Here is a 9,536-nt window from a genome sequence, read left to right on the forward strand (position 1 = left end):
CTGAAGTCAGACCCTTAACTAACTGAGCCACCCAAGGGCCCTAGCACAGCTTTTATTATACAGATTTTTTTTCCTGGCCTAGGCTGCAATATCTGAATTTGATGAGGATATTCATGTATGCAAAAACCCATAAACAAAAAAAATACACATATATGATCATTTTGCTAAAAAATAAAAGAGATTAGAATACCAAGTAGCACTAGCGGGATACTCACAGATAACTGAATAACTGTAACTCAAGTGGGGAAAGAGATTTATTCACACTTCTATAAGTGTCAAGGGTGGGTGGACATTGGCTCTAGAGAAATTGATAGGGCTTTGGCACCTTAAGGCCTCCAGCTCATGAGACTCTATCAGTAATGGGTACAGAACTCAGGAGAAAGGGCACAGTGCCCAGCAGATATAGAAGTATCCAGGAGACAATGGCATTCATCTTCTAGCTGCCTAGACTTGTTAGTGGGCATAGGTGGGACCTCCTTCAGGCTTGCTCCGTGTCTGATTCCATCCAGCTATGTGCTGCTGCATGGCAATGTTGTGGGAGCCACCACCACCACCCTCTCCACACACACATAAGTATCTGGTTAATACATAAGAGGCTGGGTTACAACACACTTCACATACTCAGTACCTCATTTGATCCACTTGGCAGGCCCATGAGACAAGTAATATCCCCATTTCACAGATGACAACATTGACCCTTATAACAGTGGGTCTGTTATAACTGTCAGGTTGATTCCTTTATTAGTCCCAGAAAATGTGAGTTTTACCTATTATTGTACATTCTGACAACAGGAATTTTTTTAAGTGTCTTCACTGCCTTCTTAAACTCACTGAACAGTTCAATCATTTGCCATATATTGTTTTCTGATTTTAGTTATTTTTAAATTATGACAGACATAATTAATAGATCCTTTAGGGAAAAGAGATGAGTAACCAAAAAAAAAAAAAGAATCACACCATGGTGGGAGCCATAGGACAGTACAGGACTCAGAAGGAGCAGCAGTGCTCACTGGCATGGATACAACTGGGGAAGACATGGGGATGGGCACACCTGCAGAGGAATGGCACAAAAGTACCTACCATGAGGTGATTGAACTCATTTTTGAGTATGGGTGAGAGCTATTTTTGGCTACCATATGGGAAAAATAATTGCTTACTTTTTAGTATAACATACTTTCAGAGTTCTGTCAGTGCACAAATGCATTATGCAAACATATTTTTACAAAAATGGGCTGGTACTGCATATGAGGTTCTAAAAATGGTTTTATTTTATTGTTATTTTGCAATGTACCATGAACACCTCTTCCATGCACATGGATAAAAATTACCTACTGAAAGGCAGAGAGCATAATAGTTGGATCAAAAGGCTTCTGGTAATAAGAGTGACACCTAAAACAAAATTTCAGCTTAAGGTTATAAAGCACATAGCCTGGCAAATGCCTGCCAGGGAAAGCAGGGTCAGCAATATTCTCATTAGAGAAGTTAGAATTAAAGACCAAAGGCATTAAAGATATGGGATATCATGTAAACCCCTTTGGCCTCTACCTCCGCCCCTCACCCCCCTGACACCTCGTTGCCCCCTTGGGGCAAATGGATCCTGTGCATCTCTTTGCATCCAATGAAAACCACCCATTTTCTGTTTTTTCCTTAACTCTTCCTGAGCCCTTGAAATATCTTCACATTCTCTCATCATCTCCTCACTTCCCAAGTGCCTTTCCTGTAAGTCCTCCTGATAGTCCTTGGAGTCGTCCGTCCCCCTGTCCGTTTTTCTTTTTGCTTTCCTCGGCACATAATCTTCAGCTGGGCGCTTTTCGGCAGCCCGTGGCTCACCCTCAGGCTTTGCCTGGGATCCTGGCTTGCCCTCACCGTGTGGTTTTCCCTCATTTTCAGACTTGCCCTGCTTTTCTTGCTTTCCCTCATCATCTGGCTGTCCCTGATTCTGGAGCTTTCCCTCATGCCCTGGCTTCCCTTCCTCTTCCAGCTTTTCTTCCTCATCTGATTTTCCTTCATCTTCAGGCTCTACTTCATCTTCTGGCTGTCCCTTGATTTCCAGCTTTCTTTCATTTTCATTGTAGAGTTTTTCCATGTTGAGATTTCCCCTTCTTTTCCTTGTCTTAGGGGGTGGGGTGTGGTGGGGTAGGAGAGGGAAGAGAAGACAAAGGAGACAAGGGAGACTGAGGGCTTGGAGGTGGAATGCAGGTGCTGATAGTACTGGCATCCTTCCCCTTGGCTGGGTTCTCTTGACCTGGCCAAGCCCTCCAAGTGTGTTTTCTACCCACCTTTTACCCTACAATTCCTCCAACATGTGAGAGCCAACCATTTCCCTGGCAGGCCCTACCACCTTCTGTACTATCCTTCAGCGTGGTATGGAGGATGGGCAGTGGGGACCTCAAATTCTGCATTCGGTGTGCCCTCTACACCCTCCCCACACCGTTCCTGTCCAGTGCCCTTCCTCCCTTTTGCTCACCTGCAGGGATTCTGGACAGGTTCCTCCTACTTTTCTAGCCTTGCAAGTAATGAGACTCCAAATTCTGCCCATGCTGTACCCTCCACACTCCCTCCCCACTGCTCTGGGTTCCTGCCCAGAGACCCTCTTATTTCACTGACCTGCAGGAATTCAAGACAGGTAACGCTTCCTTTTCTAGTGTTGTAGAGAATTGGGAACAAACACTAAGAACTGCAAACAGACAGGAGATAGGGGCTGGGCATTCAGTGGATGCACAAAGGCTTGGGTCCCTTTTCTGAATCCCAACCCTCCAAGTGTCTTCTGCACACCATTTACCCCACCATTCCTCCCAACCATTTCCCTGGCAAGTGTATGCAATATTTGTGGTGGGGGGATGATAAGTGGGGGCCTAAAATTCTGCCCTCTACACTCTCCCCACTAACATCCCTGCTCAGAGCCTCTTCCCCCTTTCACTCACCTGCAGGGATTCTGGACAGGTTCCTCTTCCTTTTCTAGCCTTGCAGAGTGCTGGGGACAGACACACAGACCTGCAGACAGACGGAAGACAGGGGCAGGGCCTGTGCACTCAACCGACTGAGGTTTCTTCCCTGAATCTGGGCTCTCCTCATGCAACATTTCCCTCTCCTACCTCCCCCGCATCCCAGCCGCCATTACTTTTCATGCCTCAGGTCCAGACCAGGATGCTTTCAGAACTGTTTGGGTCGCTGTGTCCCCCTCCTCTGCAAGCAAGCCGCCCAGCCCACCCCCTTTCCACTGAGGTCAGTATTTCCTTTTAGGTACAGAGTGTGAGAAGGGGTTATTTCTAGAATATGTCTACATTTCACTGTCGCACTGCGGGGCGCCCCCCCCCCTCAATTTCAGGTCCAAAAACGGGTGAAGGGCGCAGAGGAGGGGCATGGAGGAGGCAGCAGCGGGGCCTGCTATGGGGTGCTCCTCCCCACCTGCCCACATCTGCGCTGCGCCCCCCATCCTCACCAACCTCCCGGACCCCTTCCTGCTCCGTGCTGCTCCCGGTTCCTACTCCCATCCACCTCCACCCTTGCTCAGGGTTGCCCGCAGCGCCCACCTTCACACTGACCTGCGGGGCCCCGGGCAGACCTGCGCCTCCTCGGGCTCGCCGAAGCCCGCTCGCCCCTCGTCAGCCGCCCGGGCAGCTCAGGTAGCTGGTTCCGTGCGGGTGACGGAAACCGACAGCGCAGGGACGGGACCGCAGGGTAGGCGGGCGAGCGGGCGGGCGCCCGGGCTGCGGCCCACGTCGGCGCCCGGCCAGTCACGTGAGCCCCGCGTCACCCGAGCTCTGTCGCCCCCCCCCGCCCCGCCTCCTCAGCCCCATCCCCAAGGGACCAGTCAGAAAAAGACGGTGGGGGAGGGGATGGCCAAGGGGGAGTCACAGACAGCAGGAGCGGGGAGTCTTCCCAACTGCAAGTGCTTTACCTGGCGCATCGCAGGTCCTCGTACAGCATCCCTCTGAGATGCACGTCATTGCCAGGTGCGACTGCTGATCACAGGGAGGGTACCCGACTTTGCCGGGAGTGCTCAGCAACTGTGTACCACAAGCAGCTTTCAAGACCCGTTCTGCCTGACTCCAGAGCCCAGGTAGTAGTGCCGGCCAGGAAGCGGCGCTGCCACCTTGAGTAGCTGTGTTCCTGGGCCTCCTCTCTCCTCAATCCTCAAGTTCGCTCTCCCTGAGTGCCTTCTGTTCATTTCCCTCTAAACACCGATAATTCTCAAATCTCCATCTCCAGGCTATTTCTTCCCCTTAGCCCCAGACCCTCTTTGTCAACTGTCTATTGGATACCACTACTTGAATGCCCTTGAAGCAACTCAAAATCCATATACCCCAACCTTCTTTCAGCAACTTCCTTCTCACCTTCTCTGTTTACTTTTCTTCACACTTGAAACTTGCACTCCAATATTTGACCTGTTCTCATGCAGAATATCAGATGGCTAAAAAAAGAAAGCATTAAAATGTTTTTTAAGGGACACTTGAGTGGCTCAGTGGGTTAAGTGTTTGCCTTGAGTTGGGGTCATGATCCTAGAGTCCTAGGATGGAGCTCCCCATGCGGGGTGGTGGGGTGGTGGGGAAGATCACTGCTCAGCGGGGAGTCTACTTCTCCCTCTTCCCCTTACCTAGCTGGTACTTTGTCTTTTGTTCACTCTCTCAAATAAATAAAATATTTTTAAAACAAAATAAATAAATTATTTTTAATGGATAACTGATGAACAAATTTATCATAATTCTTGGTCTACAACTTAGTCTTACCATTAACCCTTTGTCCCTCTTTCCTTTCCTTCCCTTTATTTTTTCCCTTCCCTCTTTCATTTTTTTTTCCTATTATTTATGATAGTCACAGAGAGAGAGAGAGAGAGGCAGAGACATAGGCAGAGGGAGAAGCAGGCTCCATGCACCGGGAGCCTGATGTGGGATTCGATCCCGGGTCTCCAGGATCGCGCCCTGGGCCAAAGGCAGGCGCCAAACCGCTGCGCCACCCAGGGACCCCCCCTTCCCTCTTTCATACTGTGACACCACCACTGAACTCAAAAACTAGAAAATTGCCAAAACTATAGTTGCTACAGTGTAATACCATATATTTTGTTTTGACAATGTGACTATAATGTGTCATGATTTGGATCATGTTTATCCTGATTGGAGTTAACTGAACTTCTTGGATACATAGATTGGGTGTCCCCTAATGAGTAATTTTTAGCTTTTATTTGTTCAAAAATTCTTTATTCCTGTTTTGCTTTTCTTTCTGGGATTCTTATCACACATTTGTTAAGTATGCTTCATTGTGTCTCCTGGTTCTTTGTTAATTCTTCATCCTTTTTACTTTTTTGCTTCTCAAACTGGATAATCTCAACTGATCTATCTTCAGGCTAACTGATTCTTTCTTCTACCAGCTCAAATATGCTGCCAAGCCTCTCTAGTGAGCTTTTCATTTCAGTTATTTTCAGCTCCAGAATTTCTATTTGGTTTCCTTTTAATAATTTTTATCTATATATTCTATTTCTCTGCTAATAGTTTATATTTGCTAGGGCATTTTTTCCTCATTTCCTTAGTTCTTTGTCCAAGGTTTCCTTTAGCTTTTTAGCTCTTTTCCGTTTTTCCTTGGAGCATATTTCAGACAGTTGATTCAAAATTTTACCTAGTTTGTTCAACACATGAACCTTCTTATATTCAGTCTAATAATTTTTCTTTCCTACAAATAGATCATACTTTCTTGTTTCTTCATATGCCTTACAATTTGTCTCCCATCCAAGTACTAACCAGGCCCAACCCTGCTTAGCTTCCGAGATCAGATGAGATCGGGCGCGTTCAGGGTGGTATGGCCGTAGACTGCCTTACAATTTGTATTGGAATCTGGATGTTTTGTATATTGGAAAATGTCAACTCTGTAAATTAGATCCTCCCACTTTCCAGGGTTTGTTTCTTTGTTGTGGATTGTTTCTTTGTTTAGTGACTTTTAAAAATATTTTTGGGGACATCTGGATGACTCAGCGGTTGAGTGTCTACCTTTGGCTCAGAGTGTGATCCCGGGGTCCAGGATTGAATCTCACATCGGGCCCCTTGCAAGGAGCCTGCTTCTCCCTCTGCCTATGTCTCTGACCCTCCTTCTGTGTCTCTCATGAATAAATAAATAAAATCTTTAAGATAAATAAAAATATTTTTGTAAATTCTGTATTCTTTATCATGTGTGTCCACTGAAGTCTGTGCCTGATTAGCTAAGTAATCAACTGGTATTTGGACAAAGTTATTTTAAATGTGTAGAGCTAACAGAAGGAAAAGAATTTCCCTATCTTTGCAGATAAGCTCTGAGTTGAAGTATTTTTAATGCTTTACTTTCTGCTTCTGCAGAACCTTAAGGCCAGCCCAAGGTGAATGTTTAGGGTCTTCTCTGGCCTTTTCTGAACATGAGTTGAATCTTAGGTATGGACATATACTATTTGATTCCTTGGGATATGTGAGTTTTTAAAAGTGCTTGCTTGTTCCTTCATGTAGTTCTTTTCCCCAACTACTCATACTAAGACTTATCAATCTGTCTATTGCTTATCCCAAATGTTCTTTGCCCCAGGCTGTTGTGGGCAATACCCATGACTTTAAATGTTTTTGGCAAAAGTCACCCAGGAAGCTGCCCCAGTTCCAATCCAAGGAATGCTCTGTCTCATATGACAAAGGGAAGTTTTTGTGCTCATCTTTAAGGGAACTGCCAGGTAGACTAAGACCCACAACCACAATTCTAAAAAAATAGGATGTCTATTCTTCCCTCTGGCACTAGCAATGTAAATCAGGATAACAAGCTGTCATGGACAGATTGCTGACCATGGCAGGTGATAGGCAGATGATTTAAAATTTCTTACCACAAAGCAGCAACCTCCTTTTTCACCAAATTTCCTCCTGGTTGTTACACTTTTTATTTTACTAGACTCCATAGTTCTACAAAAGTTGATTCTGATACTTTTTCCCAGCTTGTTTGTTGCTTTTGGAGTCAAGGCTCATAATTCCATTGCCATTTTCAGTAAGGTTACTTTTCTTTCTATTCCTATTTGTCAGTGTTGGTAGTTTGTGTCTTTATTGGAATTTTTCCCTTTGATCTTTCTTGTCTTACTTATTATCATACAGCTGTTCATAGTATTACTGTATAATTCTTTGTAAACTTTTAGAGTTAAGAGTCATGTCCCTTCTTTCATTCTGACTTTAATAATTTGAATCCTTATCCTTTTTTTCTTGGTAGGTCTAGCTATAACTGATCTAGTCAGTTTTTTTCTTCTATTTTCAAAGCAACTTTTGGTTTTAGTGATGTTCTCTATTGTTTTAATATTCTTTATTTCATTTATTTTGACTCTACTCTTTACTGTTTCCTTCCTTATGACTTCTTTGGTTTTAAGCTGATTTTTTCTAGCGATTTAAGGTAAGAGTTTAAATTATTGATTTGAGATTTTCATATTTTTAATATAACCATTTCCTAGGACACCTGGGTGGCTTAGCGGTTGAGCGTCTACCTTCAGCTCAGGTCATGATCCTGAGGTCCTGGGATAGAGTCCCACATTGGGCTCCCTGCATGGAGCCTGCTTCTCCCTCTGCCTCTGTCTCTGCCTCTGTCTCTCTGTGTCTCTCATGAATGTCTAAATAAAATATAAAAAATAAAATATAAAAAATAAACATCTGTAAGTTTCCCTCTAAGTTTCTTCCCTTCTACCTATATCCCATAAGTTGCAGTATGTTGTGTTTTCATTTTTATTCATCTCAAAGTAGTTTCTGATTTCTCTCATGATTTGTTCTGACTAAATGTAAATATACTATTCAATTTCTACATGTTAGTAGGTTTTACAGGTTTCCGTATGTTTTTGATTGCTAACTTAATTCTATTATTATTCTCAGAGAATTGTATTTGTATGATTTCAATCCTTTTAAATTTATGTGGTATTTTATTATGGCCTCCTATGTGGTCTATCTAATAGAAAGTTCCACAGATGCTTGACAAGAATGTGTATTTTGATGTTGTTAGGTGTATTTTAGAGATGTCTGTTATGCTAGTTGGTTTGTAGTTTTATTCAACTGTCTTGTTTTCTTACTGATATTCTTCCTACTTGCTCCATCCAGTTTTTAAAATGTCATTTGAAGTCCCCAGTTACTATCATCAAATTGTCTGTTTTCCCTTTTTTTCTTTTCTGGCAGTTTTTGCTTCATGTATTTTGACGTTTATATATGTTTATATATGTCTTATATATGCTTTAATATATTCCTGATAGATTGAATTTGTTATTATGAAATATCTTTCTTGTTCTCCAATAGCATTTTTTGTCTTAAAGGCTATTTTGCCTGATGTTAAAATAGCCACTTCTCTTTTCATTGCCTTTTACATGGTATATATATTTTATTCCTTTTACTTTCATTCTATTTATTTCTTTGAATCTAAAGTGTTTTTCTTGTAGATAGTATGAAGTTGGATTATGCATTTTTTTGCCTCATTTTGCCAATTTCTGCCCTTTGAGTGGAGTGTTTAATCAATTTGCATTTAATGGAATCATGGGTAAGTTATGATTTACACCTGCCATCTTGCTATTTGTTTTCTATATGTCTGTCTTTTTTGCTCCTTTATTTCTCCACTATTGCATTCTTTTTAAAGTACATTTTTATTTATTTTATTTTATTATTTTTAAAAGATTTATTTATTTATTTATTTATTTATTTATTTATTTATTTATTCATGAGAGACACAGATAAGAGGCAGAGCCATAGGCAGAGGGAGAAGCAGGCTCCCTGCAGGGAGCCAGATGTGGCATTTCATCCCAGAACTCCAGAACTATGCCCTGAGCCGAAGGCAGACACTCAATTGCTGAGCCACCCAGGTATTCCCTAAAATACATTTTTAGTATGCCATTTTAATTCTCTGTTGTTTTTAGAAGATTTAAGAAATTATTTTCTTAGTGGTTGCCCTATGGATTAAAATTAACATCTTAAAACAATCACATTTTCTCAATTCTTAACTTAATTTCAATACTATTAAAAAGTTTGTTCTATCTCCATTCCCTCCTTCCTCCTTTGTGCTATTAATGTCATAGAAACTACACATTTAAGCTATTGTATACCCATAAATACTGTTTTATAATTATTGTTTTATGCAGTTTTCTTTTAAATCAAATAGGGAAGAGTCACAAACATACATTTATATTGTCTATATTAATATTTTTATTACTTTCCAGAAAAACATCCATTTCTTCTAAATTGCCTAATGTATTGGCATATAGCTGATCATAATACGTTTTTAAAATCCTTTGTATTTCCTTGGTATTGGTTATGATATCTCCTCTTTCATCTATGATTTTATTAATTTGAGTATTAAGTATTAAGTATTGAGTATTCAGTATTTTCTCTTCTTAATAAGGCTAGCTAATGGTAATCTATCTTATTAATTCTTTCAAAGAACCAACTCCTGGTTTTGTTGATCTGTTCTACAGTTCTTCTGGTCTCTATTTCATTGAGTTCTGCTCGAATCCTTATTATCTGTCTTCTTCTGCTTGGTGTAGGTTTTATTTGCTGTTATTTATCCAGTTCCTTTGGGTGCAA

General features: G+C 42.0%; 1 protein-coding gene across 6 annotated transcripts; it reads right to left on the reverse strand.

Annotated features, from left to right (window-relative positions):
• Positions 1 to 1,245: 1,245 nt before the first annotated feature.
• On the reverse strand, positions 1,246 to 3,977 carry TCEAL6 (transcription elongation factor A like 6). Of its 6 annotated transcripts, none has more exons than XM_025431652.3 (4): positions 3,546 to 3,730; positions 2,925 to 2,994; positions 2,608 to 2,677; positions 1,246 to 2,113 (listed from the first exon to the last, which is right to left on the reverse strand). In XM_025431652.3, exon 4 carries the CDS (start codon positions 2,084 to 2,086, stop codon positions 1,505 to 1,507), a length of 582 nt encoding a protein of 193 aa, XP_025287437.1. In that variant the 5' UTR covers positions 2,087 to 2,113; positions 2,608 to 2,677; positions 2,925 to 2,994; positions 3,546 to 3,730; the 3' UTR covers positions 1,246 to 1,504. The 6 variants fall into 6 exon arrangements, with proteins under 6 accessions (XP_025287437.1, XP_025287439.1, XP_025287434.1 ...); XM_025431654.3 differs by having other exon boundaries at positions 3,534 to 3,730; XM_025431649.3 differs by lacking the exons at positions 2,608 to 2,677; positions 3,546 to 3,730 and adding an exon at positions 3,902 to 3,977.
• Positions 3,978 to 9,536: the final 5,559 nt, after the last annotated feature.

The sequence above is a fragment of the Canis lupus genome, chromosome X, assembly GCF_003254725.2.
Source record: "Canis lupus dingo isolate Sandy chromosome X, ASM325472v2, whole genome shotgun sequence".
NCBI lineage: Eukaryota > Metazoa > Chordata > Mammalia > Carnivora > Canidae > Canis > Canis lupus.